General features: G+C 45.6%; 1 protein-coding gene across 2 annotated transcripts; it reads right to left on the bottom strand.

Moving 5' to 3' along the window:
• Positions 1 to 128: 128 nt before the first annotated feature.
• LOC105903751 (alpha-2-macroglobulin-like) lies at positions 129 to 23,458 on the bottom strand. Of its 2 annotated transcripts, XM_031583456.2 has the most exons (35): positions 23,289 to 23,458; positions 22,293 to 22,476; positions 19,177 to 19,336; positions 18,345 to 18,397; positions 17,473 to 17,493; positions 17,056 to 17,227; positions 16,783 to 16,867; positions 15,778 to 15,892; positions 14,869 to 14,989; positions 13,928 to 14,037; positions 13,666 to 13,830; positions 13,339 to 13,566; positions 12,979 to 13,191; positions 12,637 to 12,786; positions 11,529 to 11,669; positions 11,327 to 11,414; positions 10,558 to 10,663; positions 8,855 to 9,080; positions 5,949 to 6,075; positions 5,520 to 5,641; positions 5,386 to 5,437; positions 5,043 to 5,126; positions 4,756 to 4,932; positions 4,139 to 4,214; positions 2,948 to 3,104; positions 2,775 to 2,849; positions 2,458 to 2,608; positions 2,177 to 2,367; positions 1,851 to 2,066; positions 1,622 to 1,755; positions 1,296 to 1,386; positions 1,144 to 1,212; positions 758 to 863; positions 550 to 588; positions 129 to 231 (listed from the first exon to the last, which is right to left on the bottom strand). In XM_031583456.2, the coding sequence occupies exons 1-35, from the start codon at positions 23,366 to 23,368 to the stop codon at positions 221 to 223; spliced, it is 4,296 nt and encodes a 1,431-aa protein (XP_031439316.1). In that variant the 5' UTR covers positions 23,369 to 23,458; the 3' UTR covers positions 129 to 220. The 2 variants fall into 2 exon arrangements, with proteins under 2 accessions (XP_031439316.1, XP_031439317.1); XM_031583457.2 differs by lacking the exons at positions 19,177 to 19,336; positions 22,293 to 22,476; positions 23,289 to 23,458 and adding an exon at positions 18,724 to 18,756.
• Positions 23,459 to 25,412: the final 1,954 nt, after the last annotated feature.

The raw sequence follows: 25,412 nt of genomic DNA, 5'->3' as shown, positions 1-25,412 counted from the left end.
TTGACATGTGTAATCTTGGCTATTCTGTTTTATCTGTGTGAAAGGGATATGTTTCTAAGTGCATGTCCTCAGACACCGCTGATATTAAACTTAATTATGAACCAGACAAAGGAAGGAGAAGCTGGACATGGGGTTAGGGTTGATTTATTGGAAATTATTATTTATTATAATTCATAACAATCATAACTATCTTCTTTTGTTTCAACTTGTACCATGCTCTTCAGGCATCGCCTGAACCAACAACAAACACACAGACACATAAAGCAGAATTAAAGGTAACTGAAATTGACACAATTAATCCTGAAGTCCTGAAACATAAAATAACTGAATTTTGGCAAATTATCCACCAGGATACATGATCATTCAGAGGCTACTTTCTGCTTGCTTTTTTTAGTTCTGTGGATTTTCAGACATCACATTGTACTAAATGCTCAACAGATGTAAATAATATAAATAACAGAAATAACACTGCATGGTCTTCCTTCTGTTACCAGTGTCGCCCTCTGGTGGGGCCTTCATGAAGTGTGTCGTGTGTCTGGAGTAGCTCACCTGCACAGGGAGAGGAATACTCTGCCTCCGCTTGGTCACCTGATGCGGAGAGAACCAGAGTGAGCATCAGTCTTAAAGAGCAGATTTAGCAAAAGCATGTAAAAAAAAATATGATTCCATTTGTAGTATGCTCTACATAATGCTTTATTTTGTAGAATCCAATGTGGGGGTGACCACGTGTGAGTAGGTAAAACGTAAGCATGCTCACTGGGCTGGTAGTAGTCGTACACCTCGACCACGGCAGCTTTAAGTTTTCTCACTGGGTGATCTTGTCTCAATACTAAATCGTAGTTGAAGTAGTAGCCCTTTTGAACCTGTTGAAGTGCCACAATGAAAACTGCAACACCAGCTCCATCTCTGGATCAGACTTCTACCACCTCTCTAAACTACCGCGATCTTACAGGTCAAGAGAGGCTGGAGGAATGCAGGCAGATGGGTATCATAGAACCATATAGAACCATATAGAACCATAATCCAAAAAAACTGAACTAGATAACCATAATCCATGAGTTGCAAATACAGAGAAAGTGTGACCTATTTCAAAAATCATCTGCATTCAGAAAAAGAATCATAATCCAGAAGGTAATATCTCACCTCTGACAGATACACAAGGATGTGGTCATCTTTCTTATCGACTCGGTCCACAAATATGCTGCCCTGTAGCTGTTAAGACAGAACCTTCATCAGTACCATTATGATAGATGATGATCCACTGACTAAACACAGACTTAGGATGGACAACTTACCTTTTCAACAGAGGCAGAGTCAGGTGTGAAACCAGATAACATTTTCACATCTATTATAGCCATGTTGGTGCTCTCCTGTGGTCCATCATACCTGCACAAGGAAGGATGAATATTTGTCTCACTCAAGTCATCTTTAAATAGAACAGGCAGCATGTGAGAACTACACGGGGAACATGGAACGCTCTGGTTAGGGCGTGGTTAGCCCATGACATCAGTGCTATTGTTTCAGACAGACAAGAGACACTATATGAGGTTTCCTCCATTCTGCCTTTCCTGTGGTTACTTATCTTACTTGTAGGAATTATACTCTACATGGGGTTATGTACTTGATTGTGATGTTTAAGTTGAAGGCCTGTCCATTGATCTTGTTGCACTCTCCATCAGTCAGAGGCTTGGCTTGAGTCTTAATACTCAAGGTTGAGTGCTCAGTGGGAGTGGGGATGTTATAGAAAAGAGCCACCTATTACAGAAGGATTTAGACAAGAATAAATAGCCCTAACAGAATAACCATCATTAACAGTCAGGAACAAAGCAGAAGAGATCTTTCAGACTGACCCCCACAGAAGCACATGCAGAGCCCTTGACTTCTACGCTGTACTTCCCAGGAACATCCTGCAGCGCCCTCTCCTGGTACAGTAATGTGTTGTGCTGGTTCACGTCAAACTGGTGTTTGTCCCCACCTGCTGACTGCACAGTCACTGTGCTGGATCCATGTAGGCTGAAGACCTTGGTGGCGTACAGAGCCAGAGCCTGCAGTGCCACCACCGTGTCCTGAGAGAACACACACTCAACCCTCAGTGTGGGCAAATACAGAAGCTGGACAAAAGCCCAGACACAGCAACACAAATAACACGTTTCAGAAGGAAGTGTTTGTGGATCACCTGTGTGGAAGAGAAGCCTCCATATGGATTTTGCTGCTTCACCAACCAGTTGACAATCCTGGCAGCATACCCTAAGTCAGCAGCAGTCAGTGTGGTTTTACTGAAAACAGCTAACAGCACATAAGAGCTCGTCTCCACCGCCAGGGAATCAGCTCGCTCTGATGAGGAGTGAGACCAATGCAGGAGATTTCCTGAGCAGACATGAGCCACATGAGATAAAGGAAGCAGGTTGAAGCGTTGGGTTATCTGTGTCTCTTCAGGCACACTAAAATGTTTCATACCATCAGAGGTTGCTACACTGTCCAAGTGTTTCAGAAGTTGAGATCGCAGGTCCTCTTCTCCAGCGAGACTGAAGGTGTAGGCCAGTAGAGCAGTGGAGTAGGTGTTGGAGAGGTCACTGACGGAGGACTTTAGAAACGTCAGCGTTTTTTCCTGAAGTAAAAAGCAGATTGTCTGGTACAATAATCTGGTTCAAGGTTGCAATTCTCTAAACGATACAGACTTGTACCAGATACACAACAGTAGAAGAATCTGAATGAAGCCTCTGATAGACTTGAAGTAGTTTGTCGTAGATGACGAAAGTAACAGATTTGCATACCGTAACAGACATGTTCAGCTCAAGCATCGATGCAGTGATGTAAGCAGTTATTGTTACATTGTCGTTTACACCGCCCTACAAGACAAGGACAAACCCAATGTCAAATTCAGTATCCATCCAAATACCAAATAATGCGTTTGTTGATTAGTTAGATAGTATTATCATATGGGTACCTTCATTCTGTTGTTGAAGAGTTTCCCCTGCATATGGAAGCTGCCATCTGGTCTAAGTCTTCCTTCAAGCCAAGTCTTTGCATCCGTAATGATTTTTGGATCGATGTAGATTAAAGACTTTGCTTTACCAAAGGATCTCAACACAAATGCAGTCAACCTGCAGGAAAAGATAAAACAGCACTTACTTCTCAGGGAAATACATGGAGTGGAACTATGACTTACACACAAGGAAAGACATAGAGCTGGTGCTAGTCTTGCTGCTAACCCTAACCCTTACAAAATATGTGTTTAAGTCCACCACCAAAGCTTATGGAGTTAGGGTGGTTATGCTCTATGTCTCTGTTCCTGCTACATGCTATATTTCAGATCACATGGTAAAGCTAACCCTCACCCTAACCCTAACCCTGCATGCTATGTTTCAGATCACATGGTAGAGCTAACCCTCACCCTAACCCTAACCCTGCATGCTATGTTTCAGACGAGAATTTGACCCGATAGCTTCTGATGAACATAATTGTCAAGGTATCGCATAGGATACCTAATATGTATGGGCCACTTCAGCATCCAATAAAAGAGTGAGCTGCGAGGCAGCCTAGTGGCCAGAAGTAGGAAGTTACCAGTTGATGTTGAGTTTGTGACATGTGATGAAGTATATGCATGCTGTTAGCAATAAGTTAATAAACGAACATCCAAGTGAGTTCAAATAGACTGTGTTCGCCAGCAGTTTCATTTCACAATAATGACACACAATTATTCAGTTTTCTGGATTTTACCGCCTTATTGAGGCACCATCAGCGAACGCCTCAGCCCCCAAGATCAAGACCGAACGCCACACCCCCCAAGATCAAGACCGAACGCCTCAACCCCCAAGATCAAGACCGAACGCCTCAACCCCCAAGATCAAGACCGAAGCTCAAATGTAATTTTCATGAGGAAGAGGATGAACAGGGAACTGAGCTGGTGGGAGATGAAGAGTGAATAATAACTTGTCACTTTGGGGTTGCCAAATATTTTTTTTTGTGGTAATGGTGAAAGTGTAAAGAATGATAATGTAACACGCAAGGACAGCTATGCAGTGATTGGCTGTTTATAATACCGGGTCGGGCTTCCAGTACCGGATCCACTATGTTTGGAATTAATTTGTTCATTAACGATAAGCCTCCTCCTGGAATGTCTCTGGGATCAACTCACCATGTGTTTCCCTCCCCTCTGCCAAACGTGCTGTAGCCTCCATCACTGTGCTTGTAGTTCAGCTGCCTCTGGTATCCTGTTGAGTATAACTGCTTTAGAACACAGAACTACCACCAGAACGCCATGAGACACGCCACCCTTCACCATCACAACTCCATGAGACATGCCACCCTTCACCATCACAACTCCATGAGACATGCCACCCTTCACCATCAGAACTCCATGAGACATGCCACCCTTCACCATCACAACTCCATGAGACATGCCACCCTTCACCATCAGAACTCCATGAGACATGCCACCCTTCACCATCAGAACTCCATGAGACATGCCACCCTTCACCATCAGAATGCCACCCTTCACCACCAGAACTCCACCCTTCACCATCAGAACTCCATGAGATATGCCACCCTTCACCATCAGAACTCCATGAGACATGCCACCCTTCACCATCAGAATGCCACCCTTCACCATCAGAACTCCATGAGACATGCCACCCTTCACCATCAGAACTCCATGAGACATGCCACCCTTCACCATCAGAATGCCACCCTTCACCATCAGAACTCCATGAGACATGCCACCCTTCACCGCCCCATAGCAGGTGGACCTCTTACCGCTCTTGAGAAAATTGGTGGCCCTCTCCCTGATTTCTTCAGTGAGCTGGTTAGTGTTCTGTAGGTACTGCAGAATGTAGATATTTGGGGAGAGGATGGCCATATTCTGCTCCCCACAACCATATGGCATCTTCAGGAGACTGCCAATGTTCTTCAGAGCACGACCCAGGACGTCTCCTACAGGAGGGATGGAGTGTTGGACACACATGTTTAAGGGCTCAGCAGTCAACCAGTTATTTTCCTGTCCATTAACTACTGCATATGAAGCTGTATGTAATCTTTGGTACCCAGCACAGAAACTGAGGCTCTGGCTGATCCCTTCACGACAGCTGCTGGGAGTTTCAGATCCATCTCGTCCGTTAGAGCGCCCCCTGTGGGAACAACATGAAACTCCAGACACAAATCAAACTAACAAAGAGCACACAGATCGAATTCTTCAGTGACACATAAGGATGCAAATGGACACTCATTTACATTTACTATGGTATATAAAGCCATATATGATATACTGTATAAAGCCATGCAATGATATAAAGCTATAAATGCAACAGGAGTCTATAAAACCACTGAATATTTGTCATGGTAAAATATTACAGGAGAAAGGGTTGGTGGAAGGCAGGTCAAACTCACCCTTTGGACACAGAAGCCAGCTATAACTCTCAGTCTTCTCAACTCCCTCCGCCTTTAGTGAACAGAGTTACAGATGGGTTACTTATATACTGTATGTATAACATTCATTTGTACTGATAAACACACACACTTACCTTAACCAGGAGCGGGCGTGTGACTGTGTCTATGCGGCCTCTCTCTGGGACAGTCACCACCTCATTGCCACACCCAGTCTGGGACTGCTCAGTTGCAGCACTCACAGTCACATTCATCACTCCTGCCGAGACATATTCACACACACTTATGAAGGAACAGGCCCCCGAACGTGGGTAAAGCACTAGTCTAGTCACACACACACACACACACACACACACACACACACACCCACACCTCACTGCATTAGTAATGACAAAAACCACACAGACACACATACATACATCGACCACACATGAACACAGCTCACCTCCCCTCACTGCGAAGGCATGCAGTGTGTACACTCACCTCCGCTCACTGTGAAGGCATCCAGTGTGTACACTCCCCTCCCCTCACTGTGAAGGCATGCATCATGCAGTGTGTACACTCACCGAGCACAGAAGGCACCAGTGTCCATTTGAAGGTCTTCCTGCCATTTGCACACAGACAGGAGGAGTACTGGCCATCAGAGGAGGGGGTCAGAGTGAAGTCTGATGAAGGGGCTGGAGTCGCTGTAACCTACCAGAGAGGGTTCATGTGTAACACACACTCAAAAACACAAGGAGGGCATCCAACACCTTTACAACCACTTTACATCAGTCATAAATATATGCTTACTTGTTTTCTGTTTCTCTCAGAGAGACTAGTCTTGCGCAGTGTGTTAACTCCTAGCAACAGCGTGTGAACTCCTAGCAACAGCAGTGTGTGAACTCCTAGCAACAGCAGCGTGTGAACTCAGGCCCAATGCAGACGGACTCTAGTTTGTCTGAACCCGGTGAACCCCGTCTCCGGATAGCCCTATCGTGCAGACGAACGCACTGTATCCGCACACTGTATCCGCACTCCCTCGAATCGGGGGTCCAAAGTGAGTAACCTCGAAATCCGATTGCTGTTGGTGTTCGTCTGCACGCTATCCGCATACCTAATCGGATTGCCCCACGTGATTGCATCATTAGACCAGCCAGAACAACGGACACAACCGGCATTATTTAATAACTGAATGGGTTGCCATGGCACAGTGAGTTTGGCAGCCAGTTATAACAGCTCTCCAGTTTAAAAAAAAAAATTCTTCCTATTACCTTGCTCCTTTTCCACGTGAATTTCCCTAACGGGATTAATACAAATGTATCTATCTATCTGTTGTTAGGAAAGGGATGACATTAACAAGCCACACTTTAATCTATCACTGTTTAATCTATTTGCATCAGACCATTTTTCAAAAAACAGTTTTTAAAAGTGTCAGCAATAGCCTATATGAGCAAATCTGACGTGAAAAGATTTTTTATTATAGACGGAAGGTTCAAAACAGATGAATGTTACATTAGCTTTAGTCCTGTCAGACAACAATAGCGATAGCTACTAGCTAGCGTTAACGTTACTTCAGAGGTAGCCTACAGTACGTGAAGGACAAAGCCCTCAACAATAGCCTACATTTGTTGTTAGTAATAAAACCATGAAATTGGAAGCAATTGTAAACCATGAAACATCCAGGATCCACAGCACTTGCATTGTGGTCTCTCGTGCTCAAGCTCAGCATCTCCATAAAGCACAGGCATTTAAACAACTCAGACATGTCATGTTGCACATTGCTTTGTTGCACTGTTCTAAACTCTTTATTATCAATAACAAATATAATTATTTTTCGCTTAACCTACAGTCTGCTCTTACCACTGATTTTATAAACCACCATAATGTGTTACTGTGTAGATTAAATGTAGGCTATGCGGCTAAGCTAAACGTTGCTAGTTGGAGCTCAACTACTGTCATATGTTACTTTGATAGCATGCTGTCAGTAGGAAAAACGTATGGCCAGAGAATGTGTATTAAAACCGGATGTCGTCACTTTAATCCGGTCTCTGGTTGGATAAAACTTTTCAACAGAAATGGACAAGGACCTTTGATTAATTCTGTAGGAACCATGCCGATGCCTGACTTTTAATGTTGTGTGACGTTGTTGAAGTTCAAGTTCAACATTAATAGCGATTGAATTACCCTTGTGTCGTGTAATCGCTATCCGTAAATAAACGTTAATAACTTGAATGACTGATTAAGGATATATGTTACACATCACAAACACATGTAATCGATGGGTTTTGGGGGAAATGAGGTAATTGGTTAGCTTAAATTGCAGTATCTTAGGCGAGCTAATTAGCCTGGCTAGCTATAGCGGAATTAACAGTGCTAGCTTTGTGTTTGGTCATATAGCTTCGTAAAAGTTCGGTTAACAAGTCACTTGTGTGTTTAGTTGTATGACTTCGTAAAAGTTCGGTTAACAAGTCAATTGAGCATTAAGCCACCTGACTATAATGGGTCTATTCATATCAGCATGCTAACGTTAGACTTATTAGCAGCGAGGCTAGCTAGCTACTATGTGTTCCAATGGATTGTTGGTCTAAGCGTTAGCTTCAGTTAAGACCTACGTGTACCACATGAACAACTAAACGAGTCAATGTAGACATATAAAAAGTTGTGTAGATAGCTTTATTCACATAAGCCGTATAACTTCACAAAAATAATAATAATTTAAAGAAAACCGATCGTTTGCAGGCCAGGCGATCAACACAACTTCTCAACTAAAAAGTAAAGGTCCTTGTCCATTTCTGTTGAAAAGTTTTATCCAACCAGAGACCGGATTAAAGTGACGACATCCGGTTTTAATACACATTCTCTGGCCATACGTTTTTCCTACCGACACATGCTCCTGTCTTCTTCTCCGTTTTCTTCAGTTGTATGTAGCACCAAAGCGCCACCAACAGGCGTGGGGGATGTACTACAGCTGAGTCAATCGGATTCGCTGGGTTCATGTGCACGCGATTTAAAAAGTTGATATGTGTGAAAAATGAACCCGGGTTCAGGCAAACTAGGCTTCGTCTGCATGGGGTCTCATAGCAACAGCAGTGTGTAAACTCATAGCAACAGCAGCGTGTGAACTCCTAGCAACAGCAGCGTGTGAACTCCTAGCAACAGCAGCGTGTGAACTCATAGCAACAGCAGCGTGTGAACTCCTAGCAACAGCAGTGTGTGAACTCCTAGCAACAGCAGCGTGTGAACTCCTAGCAACAGCAGTGTGTGAACTCCTAGCAACAGCAGCGTGTAAACTCCTAGAAACAGCACTGCTGGTTAGACTTAGACACTCTGTTCCCTCAGAATGGTGCTCTATCATGTTTAACACAGTGTGTGTGTGTGTGTGTGTGTGTGTGTGTGTGTGTGTGTATGTGTATGTGTGATATGGGTAAACCCTTTCTCCATGTAAGCCCACTACTACTACTAACATATTTGCCAGGTTTGTAAATAATACCATGATGCACTTTGGCAGGTAGTTGAAAACCGTTGCTTTGAGCTCAAAGGTCTCTCCACGGATGATGGAGTATGGCAGGGAGAGCTCCAGGAAGAAGGGCTGGAAAACTGTGAGCTGAACTGGTGGGGCCAGACCAAAGCCCTGGGGGGACAGGCAGAAAGCCTCCGTCTCCCAGGTGGTGATGGTGTCAGGGACGGTGAAAGGCACTTGTGCTTCTCCAGACTCTCTGTGAAGAGACCACAGGTCAGTACCGTGCCAATAATAAACACTAATTGGATCAACATTTTGAAACAGCTTGAATCTTGGAATACTTGGAATTATTTGTGTCAAATATGGCACTGATCATCAAAGAACATGATAGCAGAAACTTCTTTGCATGCTGAATGTTTCACAGACTCTTACCCAGTGGTGAAATGTAACGAAGTATTTTTACTTTACTTAAGTAAAAATAATAGTGCATACTTTTTACTTTTACTCCATTACATTTTTTAGCTATTATCTATACTTTTACTCCGCTACATTTCTACAATATGTGTTGTTACTCGTTACATTTTATGAACACAGTTTCGCCAAAATGTTGCCTACACAAAACTATGGATTGCGTTGCTGTTTTGGAAGTTTAAACCAATCAGGTGGCTCTATCCAATGATATCAGAGTGCGCGTTTGGCAGCAGCACTAGCGGTAGCTTTGCATGTTATACCTAAACATTCAACAGACAGCCTGACTACTGCCTATTCAACATGGATCCAGAGTCGGCCTGAACTGAGCCCTCTGATATGAGCCACCCTTGGCCCTATTTAAAAGATATGTTCGAGTTCAAAGGCCCCAAGAATGACTCCTGGAAGTTTCAATGCGGTTCCTGTCTGCCTCAAAAAAAGGAGTTGCTAGCTTTAAATTTTTTGCCCTCAAAATTTTAAGTAGCATATCGAGGTAAGCAGAGTGATTGCTATGCTAAGTTAATGTCCCTGACTTTTAAATATTTATATATGTATTTAATTCGTTTACTGACATGATATTATAATGTTATCTAGCAAAATGCATGTTGACATACAGCAATAGCATCAAAAAACATGATTGTATCTTCATTATATATTTAACGTAGTGGTAATAAAGCTGGTAGGTTAGCTATGTCAAGCTAGAGTGCCTTGTTCTGTCCAGTTTTACAATTACATTTGTTTTTCATGTTCCATGTTTCCCTTTTTTACACGTTTACAATTAAATAAAAGATTTAAAGATATCACATGGTGTCTTTATTGGTTTGGCTTATGGTATTAACTTTGCAAATAATCCCTGGTAGATAACTTGTCATCCGCAGAATTGTAAGATATAGTGTGAACAGTATTACAGATGGTAGGCACAATAAGTACATCAACCTTTCCAATTAACAAATGTTGTTGCTTAAAATTATTACTAGTAGTGACATCTGTAGAGGCATTTATTACCAGTAGCTATTTCTTTATCAAAATGGCACAGCCTAGACATTAAGAGACAACCCATTGCGTGAGTACTTTTACTTTTAATACTTAAAGTAAATTTGAAAGTAAGTACTTTTACTTTTAATACTTAAAGTGAATTTAAAAGTAAGTACTTTTTACTTTTACTTAAGTAGGATTGTTGATGTAGTACTTTTACTTTTACTTTTATTTTCCTGGGTACTTGTACTTCACTGTACTAAACTTCAGTACTTCTTCCACCACCTTACCCAACTTCTGCAAGCTCCCAGATCCATGTTTCAGGGAAGAACGTGCGAATGGTCTGTGAAGGGTCAGAACCATGGGATCCTGCTTGACCCCTCGGACCACCGGACCCTGGGAGAGAGAGAGTCATCACACCCCTCATCCAGCTACACCCCTCAGTCATCCAGCCACACCCCTTAAGCATCCAGCCACACCCCTCAGTCATCCAGCCACACCCCTCATTCATCTGACCACACTCCTCAGTCATCCAGTCACACCCCTCAGTCATCTGACCACACCCCTCAGTCATCCAGCCACACCCATCCGTTATCTGACCACACCCACCAGTCATCTGACCACACCCCTCAGTCATCCAGTCACCCCCCCAGTCATCCAGCCACACCCCTCGGCCATCTGCCCACACCCCCCAGTCATCTGACCACACCCCCAGTCATCCAGCCACACCCCTCAGTCATCCAGCCTCACCCAACCTCATCTGGTCACACCTTTCAGTCATCACATCATATGTAACCTCCATCACATCCCTCAGTGCATATGTAACCTCCATCACATCACATCCCTCAGTACATATGTAACCTCCATCACATCACATCCCTCAGTGCATATGTAACCTCCATCACATCAGGTTTACTCCCTGCACAGCACTGTCCCCTGCTGGCTGCAACACGTATCTCATGCAGTTTTACAATGAATATAATGTGCCTAAGACTAAGTGTGAATATGATTACCTTGCACTAATGAATATAATTACCTTGCACTAATGAATATAATTACCTTGCACTAATGAATATGTGTTGCCCCTAAAGATAATGCAGAGAGGCGTGCGGACATACAGATTTGATGCCACCTTCAGTCCTAAACGCTGCAGAAAACAAAGTAAACTGGTAAACAACAACAAGTCAACAGGTAAATACTCTTTGAAGGCTTAACTCAAGACTAAATATCAACATCACATCCAGATGTTTTCAAAAATCACCTCAAACACACTGTTTGCGTCGTTTCTTGGGCTGGATGATATGGGCACCGTGTACCTGCGAGATCTCAGGTGAAGGCAGTCAAAGTCATCTTGAACTTGATAGGGTACGCCATAATACGACCTCCATGACAAGCTGAAGATCTGGGTTGATACAGAAACACACAGAGTTACAGCTGATGCACACATGCTGAAGATCTGGGATGATACATAAACACACAGAGTTACAGCTAAACACACATGCTGTGCACAGAGGGCACTCATGACGTCATGGGAGGGATTTAGAGACAGGAGAGGAATCATATGAAATGTATGAACTCTAAGTGCTTGTGAAACATGCCAGCATAATACTCTACATATGGCAGCAGCAGCCACTGTCTTCATCATCACACTGCTCGAGCGTTTACTTTCACTTTACCTGATAATGAGTCTGTTACGCCCCTCTACATCCCCACTGGCTTTGCAGTGGTAGTGCAACAACCTCTGGGTGGTGAATGGGCGTAATCAGCTTGATTGTCCACACCTGAGGAGGTGTGGGTAGAAGCCATGCTGTTCGCCCTCAGAGAGGGCCTTGCCTTCTCACTATGCTTTTGGTGCTGGTGAACACTATGGGCTTTTGGTGCCTGACACTTACTATTTTATTCCCTGTTTTTGGTGTTATAGACATAAACCCCTATTTTTGTACACTCTGTGGTCTGTCTCCAATTTATGTTGCGGCTCACAAGAAGGGTTGTAGCATAGTCATTCTGTACCTTGAGTCTAATGTTGCTTTAAAGCCCCGTTACGTGAGAATTGGTATTCCCTGCTACTGAGCGCCCCCTAAAGTTGTGGAGTGTAGCTTACTTTAACACCACTGTCGTAAATACAAATTGCAAATACAAGTCAGTGTTCAACCAAATTGATTTTGAAGCTGTTATTTGAAGGTAAAATTGTTGCTTTTAAAACTTCTTGGTATTTCCTCATATCACCACGCTTTCACAGAGTATTGAAAACCCAAAGAGTAAATCATTATATCTACTACTGTTGCAGGTATTAGAAAAAACTACAGGTTGCACTACTCTGCATTAACCTTATATTTGGAGTGTTGCTATGGTAACTACTGTGCATTAACCTTCTGGGCATCTAGGCGCTTCCCTGCTTCCATGATGAAGATACTCTGATCCACAGCACTGAGGCCACACAGAGAGCCAGGCTGAGCTGACAGCTGCAGGGAGTTCTTCTCTCCAGGAACCGCTTTAGGGGGAGAGAACTGCACAGACACCTGTGTAGACAGCAGGTAAACCAGAAGGTAAGCCATCTTTTTAATCTATTAGATTAAAAGACCAACAAACTAACAAACTCCTTACGGGCAGAAGGGTGGTGTCTGGCCCTGACAAACAACTTCACCGCTTTTGGACATCAAAGCTTCATTCTTCTAAGCATCACAAGCTTACCTTAGCTTAGTTTAGCTTACCTTGTTTCTGAAGCACTTCTCAGTCTGGAGTTGCTTGCTTTCTGCTAGGACCATCTCACTGGGTAAGACAGAGTAGACCAGAATGTCCACGTAGGAAGCCATCTCAGTTGAGACAGGCAGTTTGAAGGACACCTCGCCTTCAGCTGCTGTTTGGTTGGTCCTTACTGGAGCCTTCACAGTCCCGTCATGAAGAATCTCCCCTTTGGATAAAACCTGCAACATACATAAACATAACCTGGTAAGACGTAATAAATCTATCAAATCCTTTCTAGAAAATGTACCCTTCCCTTTCTGATATAAGGAATGTAATCCCCCGACACACACACACGCACACACACACACACACACACACACACACACCATGTATATGATGTCCAGAGAGTCTGTGTTGAAGGTCTCCCCAGTGAAGACGTACTGAATGCTGATGGGTGTGTCTGTGTCACACTGCAGAGGCTCAGCTGAGCTCTTTATTCTCAGAGAGCTGGACCTGGGCGCCAGGCGAGGGGAGTCTCTGTGCAAAGCAACTCTAAACAGTGCAGACACATAGTGTGGGACTCCATACGGAACGGGTCCGGGCGAGACGCTTGCCTGCAAAGCAATGACAGCATCTTAGTGTATTTTTCCACGCGTTTCACTGTTTATCGCTGCTTGAGAGGGATTAGCTAGTAAGGTCAGTTGTGGTCTTACAGATAGGAAGATGTCCTCCTTACGGAGAGCTGTGGTGTTCACGGAGAAGCGGGCCACCCCAGTGGAGTCCGTGGTCAGTGCCTGCAGCGGCTCTGGGCGCATCGGTGTGGACAGATACACGGGCTGATATAAAATGGCTGTTCCATTGTTGTCCCTCAAGCTGATCTATAGATACAGTTTTAAAGCAGGAAACAGATTACATGTTTTTGAACATATGGACACACAGAGTAACTTCCTGTATAGATCTGTGCCTGGACTGTACCTTTCCCTCCAAAACTGATCCATGTTCATATGTGTCTGGAGTCTCGAGAAATGTGATCGTTCCAAGAGAGTAGGAAATCCTGATTGTCTCAGTCTTGGACCTGCTCACCTCTGGAAGCAGTTATTATTATTATTATTATTATTAGTAGTAGTAGTAGTAGTAGTAGTAGTAGTAGTAGTAGTGCAATTGTAAAAGAATACACAAACCCAACAAACACAACATGGGTAAGGCGAGTAAAACAGTGATGTTGACAAACAAACACAACATGGGTAAAGCGAGTAAAACAGTGATGTTGACAAACAAACACAACATGGGTAAAGCGAGTAAAACAGTGATGTTGACAAACAAACACAACATGGGTAAAGCAAGTAAAACAGTGATGTTGATAACCATGAACCGTGAAACTAAGAGGAGTAAAATCAATATCATAGCCCTTGTGTGTGTGTGTGTGTACTGCACTATCATAGCCCTTGTGTGTGTGTGTACTGCACTATATTCCTGTACTATCATAGCCCTTGTGTGTGTGTGTGTACTGCACTATATTACTGTACTAACATAGCCCTTGTGTGTGTGTGTGTGTGTGTGTGTGTGTGTGTGTGTACTGCACTATATTACTGTACTAACATAGCCCTTGTGTGTGTGTGTGTGTGTGTGTGTGTGTGTGTGTGTGTGTGTGTGTGTGTGTGTGTGTACTGCACTATATTACTGTACTAACATAGCCCTTATGTGTGTGTGTGTGTGTGTGTGTGTGTGTGTGTGTGTGTGTGTGTGTGTGTGTGTGTGTGTGTGTGTGTGTGAGTGCAGTACACACACACACACACACACAATCATAGCCCTTGTGTTTGTGTGTACTGCACTATATTACTGCACTATCATAGCCCTTGTGTGTGTTAATGTGCTAGGGTGATTGAAGATGCTTCTTCTCTTTGTCTTTCACGCACCTGTAGCCTCTTCAGTCACGGTGGCTTTGAAAAGAAGGGCATTTTGGAGCTTCCAACCTAAGTCACTCACAGCAAAAAATGTCATGTTGAACACGTGAGAGGCACAGCCCGAGCCGTCCAGCTGTGGGGATGAAACAGAACAGTTACACAGCGCCCTCTCCTGGACATATCCAGTGATGGCACTCAAATTATTTTTTTGAGAAATACAAAGACTTGAGAACACAGCGGACATGGAGACCCTGTGCATGTCACACGGCTGCTGAGCGGCACACACACACACACACACACACACACACACACACGTGACCTGCCACACGCTCCACAGGCTGCATACAACTCATTTGACTTCATATTGAGGTCTGTTTGCATTTTCCTGCATTCTGTTTTTATGCGTCCTACCAAGGGTGTGCTAGGGCTCAGGGAGAGGTCACCCATTTGGGGCTCGGGCTCGGGGAGAGGTCACCCATTTGGGTCTCGGGCTCGGGGAGAGGTCACCCATTTGGGGCTCGGGGAGAGGTCACCCATTTGGCTCCAGGTTCTCCTCCATGATCAGTAAATCGGGCCCTAACGTTAGATGAGGTTTGTACACGCGGGGGCTCTCAGAGCACCAATCAGGTGCGGGTTTGTTTGCTCTGGTGTTGTGAGAGCACCAATCAGGTGCAGGGGTGCTCTGCTGTTGTGAGAGCACCAATCAGGTGCGGGTTTGTTTGCTCTGGTGTTGTGAGAGCACCAATCAGGTGCGGGTTTGTTTGCGCTGGTGTTGTGAGAGCACCAATCGGGTGCGGGTTTGTTTGCTCTGGTGTTTCTCTACTGGTGCTACACATGAGTGGTGTTAACAGCAACACAAGCCTAAAGGCAGTGATGAAAGGCTTTAATATGAGCCGTATGAGTGCTCGCTGTCAGACATACCTTTAGGGAAGCATTGAGGCATAGAGGGCTAAAGGCTTGGTCTTGGATCCAAACATTCAGGTGACGGCATAAAACCATCGACACCATCCCAGGCAAGGGCATCCCATAAGTGTATCTGGGGACAGAGCCGCGCTTTAAAACAAAAGGAATCATGTCCAAGTGGGAACTGAGTGTGTGTGTGAAGAGGGAACTGAGTGTGTGTGTGTGTGTGTGTGTGTGTGTGTGTGTGTGTGTGTGTGTGTGTGTGAAGAGGAAACTGAGTGTGTGAAGAGGGAACTGTGTGTGTGTGTGTGTGTGTTTGTGTGTGTGTGTGTGTGTGTGTGTGTGTGTGTGAAGAGTGAACTGAGTGTGTGTGTGTGTGTGTGTGTGTGTGTGTGTGTGTGTGTGTGTGTGTGTGTGTGTGTGTGTGTGTGTGTGTGTGTGTGTGTGTGTGTGTGTGTGTGTGTGTGTGTGTGTGTGAAGAGTGAACTGAGTGTGTGTGTGTGTGTGTGTGTGTGTGTGTGTGTGTGTGTGTGTGTGTGTGTGTGTGTGTGTGTGAAGAGTGAACTGAGTGTGTGTGTGTGTGTGTGAAGAGGGAACTGAGTGTGTGTGTATGTGTGTGTGTGTGTGAAGAGGAAACTGAGTGTGTGTGTGTGTGTGTGAAGAGGGAACTGTGTGTGTGTGTGTGTGTGTGTGTGTGTGTGTGTGTGTGTGTGTGTGTGTGTGTGTGTGTGTGTGTGTGTGTGTGTGTGTGTGGGAAGAGTGAACTGAGTGTGTGTGTGTGTGTGTGTGTGTGTGTGTGTGTGTGTGTGTGTGTGTGTGTGTGTGTGAAGAGTGAACTGAGTGTGTGTGTGTGTGTGTGAAGAGTGAACTGAGTGTCTGTGTGTCTGTGAAGAGGGAACTGAGTGTGTCTGTGTGTGTGTGTGAAGAGGGAACTGTGTGTGTGTGTGTGTGTGGTGTGTGTGTGTGTGTGTGTGTGTGTGTGTGTGTGTGTGTGTGTGTGTGTGTGTGTGTGAAGAGACTCACTTTCCGCACACCTTGAGCTCGAGGTCATCTGAGGCAATGCTGACCTCTGAGGGCTGGCTTGTCGTCACCTCAAACTTAGGCATCACTAAAATGGAGTGAGCTTGTTTGAATTAGGCATCACTAAAATGGAGTGAGCTTGTTTGAGATGTTTACAGATGGCATAACAATCCTATAGCACTGTACAGCAGAAGCCTCGGTTTGTACATGACTGTCCACGGATACATTCTCTGACCGCAGCATAAGTGCGTCAGCAAGGTCAGGACCAGGACGTACCGTATTTCTTCACTTCGAAGAAGTGGGTTGCCACGGCCTGCTCCTGATGGGTGTGGACGGACAGAGCGTAGTGGCCCTCAGGAGCCTCCGAGCTCAGGGTGTGAGAGAGCTGCAGGATCCTCCCCTGTGATGATGTGTTCAGCCACTGGCCAATCCGGGTGCCGGCATACAACTCAATGAAACGACAGGAAGTGAACCAGACTTAAAACACAAACACCATTCTAACACAAACACCATTCTACTCAATGAAACGACAGCAGGTGAACCAGACTTACAACACAAACACCATTCTAACACAAACACCATTCTACTCAATGAAACGACAGCAGGTGAACCAGACTTAAAACACAAAGAGCTGTAAACTTTTACATGTTTATGTTGCAGTGGATGATTCATATCTGAAGATTTTATTCTTACCTGCAGCTCCACGACTGCATACTGCAACAGGAAGACAAAGACACATGTTACAAAACACATGTTTCAAAACACATGTTTTATAGTTTTTATAAAGTTGTAGATTATTTACAGTTGTACACAAAGTAATTATATTTGTTTTAGATGATTTACGGTTGCTGGGCATGAAACCACAAAGTTTAAATGTGTTATGGTCCTCCTAGTCCGTTTGAGATGTCATTAGGTCAAACTCTATGGTCCTCCTAGTCCGTTTGAGATGGCATTAGCTCAAACTCTATGGTCCTCCTAGTCCGTTTCAGATGTCATTAGCTCGAACTCTATGGTCCTCCTAGTCCGTTTGAGAAGTCATTAGGTCAAACACAGAATAAGTGGTTTGGGTCACCACTCCAAGAACTCTCACTGTCACTGTTACCTGTCACCTGTACTCAAACAGCAGCTGTCACTGTCACTGTCACTGTCACTGTCACCTGTACTCAAACAGCAGCTGGGCTGTCACTGTCACTGTCACCTGTACTCAAACAGCAGCTGGGCTGTCACTGTCACTGTCACCTGTACTCAAACAGCAGCTGTCACTGTCACTGTCACTGTCACTGTCACTGTCACCTGTACTCAAACAGCAGCTGGGCTGTCACTGTCACTGTCACCTGTACTCAAACAGCAGCTGTCACTGTCACTGTCACTGTCACTGTCACTGTCACCTGTACTCAAACAGCAGCTGACTACAGAACAGACTTGGGCCAGAACCACTTAAGAATTCCGTAGTGCAATTTCACATGTGTGTTTGTCATGTACATTTTCTGTTTGCCTTATGTGTGTGTTTGTCAAGTACATTTCCTGTTTGCCTTAGGTGTGTGTTTGTCATGTACAGCTCTCACCTCTTGACTAACTGGGATGAATTTCGTATCTATAGTGACCACTCTGAAAAGCACTGAAGAGGATGATAAAGTTATAATATATAGTATAATATATATATAGTTAATATATAGTGTAATACATATATAGTTATAATATATAGTATAATATATATAGTTATACTATATAAAGTTATAATATGTATATTATAATATATACAGTTATAATATATAGTATAATATATATAGTTATAATATATAGTATAATATATATATATAGTTATGATCAGATCAGTTTAAGCATGTACACAGTATGGGGCCTGTTGTCAGAAATAACTATGACTTCCTAGGGCCCTCTGTTACCCCTGATCAGTCTGAACATACCTGTCTGACCAGAACATACCTGTCTGACCAGGTGTATATATGGGTTTATCAGTCTGAACATACCTGTCTGACCAGAACATACCTGTCTGACCAGGTGTATATATGGGTTTATCAGTCTGAACATACCTGTCTGACCAGGTGCATATATGGGTTTATCAGTCTGAACATACCTGTCTGACCAGGTGTAGATATGGGTTTATCAGTCTGAACATACCTGTCTGACCAGAACATACCTGTCTGACCAGGTGTATATATGGGTTTATCAGTCTGAATATACCTGTCTGACCAGGAGTACATATGGGTTTATCAGTCTGAATATACCTGTCTGACCAGAAGTACATATGGGTTTATCAGTCTGAACATACCTGTCTGACCAGAACATACCTGTCTGACCAGGTGTATATATGGGTTTATCAGTCTGAACATACCTGTCTGACCAGGAGTATATATGGGTTTATCAGTCAGAACATACCTGTCTGACCAGGTGTATATATGGGTTTATCAGTCTGAATGAAGGTGATGGGTGCCGGCTTGGGTTTGAAAAGGACTTTTCTTTCCTCCGTCAGATGAAATGTTCGACCCTTGACCTCCACTCGGATCTGCTGTATGGACTCCGTCACCACGAAAGGAGCCTGTAGGTGAAAATAAAAACATCTCCTGATCTTCTGCAGAGTCTTTCATCAGCACCGGCGTTCCACACACTCCTCACACTCCACACACTCCTCACACACCTCACACTCAGAGGATACACACTCCACACACTCCACACACTCCTCACACTCCACACACTCCACACACTCCTCACACTCCACACACTCAGAGGATACACACTCCACACACCCCTCACACCCCCCTCACACTCCTCACACTCCACACACTCCACACACTCCTCACACCCCACACACCCCTCACACACCCCACACACTCCACACACTCAGGGGATACACACTCCACACACTCCACACACTCATCACACTCTACACACTCCACACACTCATCACACTCCTCACACTCTACACACTCCACACTCCCCTCACTCCACACACTCCACACACCCCTCACAATCCACACACTCCACACACGCCACACACTCATCACACACCCCACACTCCCCTCACACTCCACACACCCCTCACACCCCACACACTCCTCACACTCCACACACCCCACACACTCCACACACTCCACACACCCCACACACTCCACACACTCAGGGGATACACACTCCACACACCCCTCACACTCATCACACTCCTCACACTCTACACACTCCACACTCCCCTCACTCCACACACTCCACACACTCCACACACCCCTCACAATCCACACACTCCACACACGCCACACACTCATCACACACCCCACACTCCCCTCACACTCCACACACCCCTCACACCCCACACACTCATCACACTCCTCACACCCCCCTCACTCCACACACCCCTCACACTCATCACACTCCCGTCACACTCCTCACACACTCCTCACACTCCCCTCACACTCCTCACTCCCCTCACACTCCACACACTCTACACACTCCACACACTCCACACACTCACACACCCCTCACACTCATCACACTCCACACACACATCACACTCCACACACACTCCTCACTCCCCTCACACTGAGGGGATACACACTCCTCACACCACTCACACTCCACACACTCCACACACTCCTCACACCACTCACACTCCACACACTCCACACACTCCCCTCACACTCCTCACTCCCCTCACACTCCACACACTCCCCTCACACTGAGGGGATACACACTCCTCACAGACTCCTCACACTCCCCTCACACTGAGGGGATACACACTCCTCACACACTCCTCACACTCCCCTCACACCCCTCACACTCCACACACTCTACACACTCCACACACTCCACACACTCATCACACTCCTCACACTCATCACACCACTCACACACCCCTCACACTCATCACACTCCACACACACTCCCCTCACACACCCCTCACACTCCCCTCACACACCCATCACACTCCTCACACTCAGGGGATACACACTCCACACACTCCTCACACTCCACACACCCCACACACTCCACACACTCCCCTCACACTCCACACACTCCACACACTCCACACACTCCCCTCACACTCCACACACTCCACACACTCAGGGGATACACACTCCACACACTCCTCACACCCCCCTCACTCCACACACTCCACACACCCCTCACACTCCACACACCCCTCACACTCCCCTCACTCCACACACTCCCCTCACACTCCTCACACTCAGGGGATACACACTCCACACACTCCTCACACCCCCCTCACTCCACACACTCCACACACTCCCCTCACACTCATCACACACTCCACACACTCCACACACTCCCCTCACACTCCACACATTCAGGGGATACACACCCCACACACTCATCACACACTCCACACACACTCCACACACTCCACACACCCCTCACACTCCACACTCATCACACACTCCACACACTCCACATACTCCTCACACTCCACACACTCCACACACTCCACACACACTCCACACACTCCTCACACTTCACACACCCCACACACTCCTCACACTCAGGGGATACACACTCCACACACTCCCCTCACTCCACACACACTCCACACACTCTTCACACCCCACACACTCAGGGGATACACACACTCCACACACTCCTCACACTCAGGGGATACACACTCCTCACACTCCTCACACCCCACACACTCAGAGGATACACACTCCAAACACTCCACACACCCCACAAACTCCCCTCACACTCCACACTCCACTCACACTCCACACACTCCCCTCACACTCCCCTCACACTCCACACACTCATCACTCCCCTCACACTCCTCACACTCCACACACTCCCCTCACACTCAGGGGATACACACTCCACACACTCCACACACTCCCCTCACACTCCTCACACTCCCCTCACACACCCCACAAACTCCCCTCACACTCCACACTCCACTCACACTCCACACACTCCCCTCACACCCCACACACTCCTCACACACTCCTCACACCCCTTACACTTCGAGGATACACACTCCTCACACTCCCCTCACACTCATCACACCCCACACACTCAGGGGATACACACTCCTCACACTCCACACACTCCCCTCACACTCAGGGGATACACACTCCACACACTCCACACACTCCACACACTCCCCTCACACTCCACACACTCATCACACTCCTCACACTCCTCACACTCCACACACTCCCCTCACACTCAGGGGATACACACTCCACACACTCCACACACTCCCCTCACACTCCACACACTCATCACACTCCTCACACTCCCCTCACACACCCCACAAACTCCCCTCACACTCCACACTCCACTCACACTCCACACACTCCCCTCACACTCCTCACACTCCACACTCCACTCACACTCCACACACTCCCCTCACACCCCACACACTCCTCACACACTCCTCACACCCCTTACACTTCGAGGATACACACTCCTCACACTCATCACACTCCACACACTCAGGGGATACACACTCCTCACACCCCACACACTCCACACACTCCTCATTGATGACTGACCTGCATCTGGAAGCAGCGGTGGAACTCTGTGTCTGCAGGTTCCTGAAACAGCAGTTTGCTCCGGCCCTCGTGGCTCAGATAGACGGACATGACGGCGGGTTCAGCCGAGGGCTTTAAAAAGCTCACACAGACTTTAGCCTGGGAGCCGGAGTCTATGACTGCACGGAACGCCACCAAGAAAGATCTGGAAATGCATAGGGAGCCGATTTGTGACATAAAGACGTGTTGTGTATGACTACATGTGTGTGTGTATGACTAGATGTGTGTGTGTAGCCAGATGTGCGTATGACTAGATTAGATTAGATTAGATTCAACTTTATTGTCATTGCACAGAGTACAAGTACTGAGGCAACGAAATGCAGAAATGCAGATGTGTGTGTGTGGCCAGATGTTTGTATGACTAGATGTGTGTGTGGCCAGATGTGTGTGTGGCCAGATGTGTGTATGACTAGATGTGTGTGTGGCCAGATGTGTGTGTGGCCAGATGTTTGTATGACTAGATGTGTGTGTGGCCAGATGTGTGTGTGGCCAGATGTGTGTATGACTAGATGTGTGTGTGGCTAAATATGTGTGTGTGTGTATCTGTGTGGCCAGATGGGTGTATGACTAGATGTGCGTATGACTATGTGTGTGTGTGTTGGCAGATGTGTGTATGACAAGATGTGTGTGCGTGTAGCCGGATGTGTGTATGACTAGATGCAGTGAGAAATGCAGTCCCATTGCTCAAACATAAATCAATTGTTTTGTTAGCAATGTTTAACCTTCTAAAGGAATGTGTCAGGGAGTGTGTGCATGTGTGCGTGTGTGCGTATGTGTGTGTGTGTGTGTGTGTGTGCGTAAGTGCGTGTGCTTCTGTGCGTGTGTGCGTGTGTGTGTGTACATGTGTGTGTGTGTGTGTGTGTGTATGTGTGTGTGTGTGTGCGCGTGTGTGTGCATGTGCGTGTGTATGTGTTTGCGTGTGTGTGTGTGTGTGTGTGTGTCTGTGACTTCACTTACGGTTCTGGTGCCTGGTCAGAGTAAGACAGCCTCAGAGCAGCCAGCAGCCCCACGGCTCTCCAGATCCTCCAGGCGGACATGTTCTGTGCCTCCGAGCGCTCGGACACGAAACTACCTGCCTGAGATGTGTGTGTGACTAGATGTGTGTGTGTGTGTGTGTGTGTGTGTGTGTGTGTGTGTGTGTCTGTCTTACTGGCCTGGCCAGGTGTGTGTATGACTAGATGTGTGTGTGTGTGTGTATGACTAGATGTGTGTGTGTGTGTGTGTCTGTCTTACTGGCCTGGCTGACACTGTGGAACATCTGATCCTTCTGGTGCCGTTTACCCTTCATTCCCCTAAATCATTAACTTTGGGACAATATTGGCTTTCCACATTTGGTAGTAATGTTGTCAGCATGACCTATGACCTTTTTACAAGAGTCCAACCCTCTGAGTGACACTAGGACCTGGGAGACTCCAGGACCCTGAAGGAAACAGGAAAGATTATGGCCAGCCCCTCCCACCCTGGACAAAAAGGGAATATAAATGTAAGTTTCCAAGATTCTATAATATTGGCATGACCATGAAAGCTTGGCAACATAGAACTCCGGAAATATTAAGACAATACAAATATGGGAAACGCTGGTTCCATAGGTATGGACCTGACTGAAACTCAATCAATACAATGCAATACATAACAGTTTCATCTCCACGGCAATCAAAACATGAGTTTCATCTCGACGGCAGTCAATACATAACAGTTTCATCTCGACGGCAGTCAATACATAACAGTTTCATCTCCACGGCAATCAATACATAACAGTTTCATCTCCACGGCAATCAATACATAACAGTTTCATCTCCACGGCAATCAATACATAACAGTTTCATCTCCACGGCAACCAAAACATAACAGTTTCATCTCCACGGCAATCAATACATAACAGTTTCATCTCCACGGCAATCAATACATAACAGTTTCATCTCGACGGCAATCAATACATAACAGTTTCATCTCCATGGCAACCAATACATAACAGTTTCATCTCCACGGCAATCAATACATAACAGTTTCATCTCCACGGCAATCAATACATAACAGTTTCATCTCGACGGCAGTCAATACATAACAGTTTCATCTCCACGGCAACCAATACATAACAGTTTCATCTCCACGGCAATCAATACATAACAGTTTCATCTCGACGGCAATCAATACATAACAGTTTCATCTCCATGGCAACCAATACATAACAGTTTCATCTCCACGGCAATCAATACATAACAGTTTCATCTCCACGGCAATCAATACATAACAGTTTCATCTCGACGGCAGTCAATACATAACAGTTTCATCTCCACGGCAACCAATACATAACAGTTTCATCTCCACGGCAGTCAATACATAACAGTTTCATCTCGACGGCAGTCAATACATAACAGTTTCATCTCGACGGCAGCCAGTCTCATCAACACTGCCCACTAATGCCCACTAATGCCCACGATCATAAACACTGCCCACTAATGCCGAAGGTCACCAACACTGGGAAATACGGGGCATCTGAACATTTGAACAGAGCAGCCACAACAAGGTTAGCTAGCTTATATCCGTGCCAACTGTGCTGTTGTTGCTGTTGGCCAAGGGAGTGTTTTGGCTGTTGGGTTTAACTCTGTAAAGCCTGTTTAAAAATTATGTTTTTCAGGAGGCTTAAGTTTTTAGCCAAGTCTGTTTCTACAGAGCCATTCATCTCCATCCTCAGACCGACCCAGGTGTGACGGGAGGGCGGTGTAGATCGACTACGCCACCCAGTTTATAGAGATGGGACTCTCTATTTCATTTTTATTTTTTTTTATATTGAATTTAAATTTTCAGTGTTTGTTTAGTGGGAGCAACACTACAGATTCATCCAGACTTCAGTTTCTGATACAAAAATATACAATTTATTACAAGCACTAAAATATAAATACAACATAAGTTATCCAAGTCCATGTGAATCAGGCCGCAGGCCACTGCCGAAGGAACCACAGTCCACAATGTCCAAGAGGCCGCCGTATCCAAAAGTCCGCAACCAAAGTCCGTCAGCATCCGCCACCGCACCACAGCTGCTTACGTTGGTCTGTCAAGCACACACACTCGCACGCACAC

This window comes from Clupea harengus, chromosome 17 (genome assembly GCF_900700415.2).
Source record: "Clupea harengus chromosome 17, Ch_v2.0.2, whole genome shotgun sequence".
Lineage (NCBI taxonomy): Eukaryota > Metazoa > Chordata > Actinopteri > Clupeiformes > Clupeidae > Clupea > Clupea harengus.
This window is presented reverse-complemented; position numbering and strand designations above follow the sequence as displayed.

Bases quoted from the DNA above. Each gene is read 5' to 3' on its own strand.
- LOC105903751 (XM_031583456.2), bottom strand. From the start codon at position 23,368: ATGTCCGCCTGGAGGATCTGGAGAGCCGTGGGGCTGCTGGCTGCTCTG. The intron at 16,868-17,055 runs GTACGTCCTGGT...ACTCCATTTTAG, and splicing joins CTTCGAAGTGAAGAAATACG to TGATGCCTAAGTTTGAGGTG. The intron at 5,642-5,948 runs GTGAGTGTACAC...ATGTCTCGGCAG, and splicing joins ACTGGTGCCTTCTGTGCTCG to GAGTGATGAATGTGACTGTG.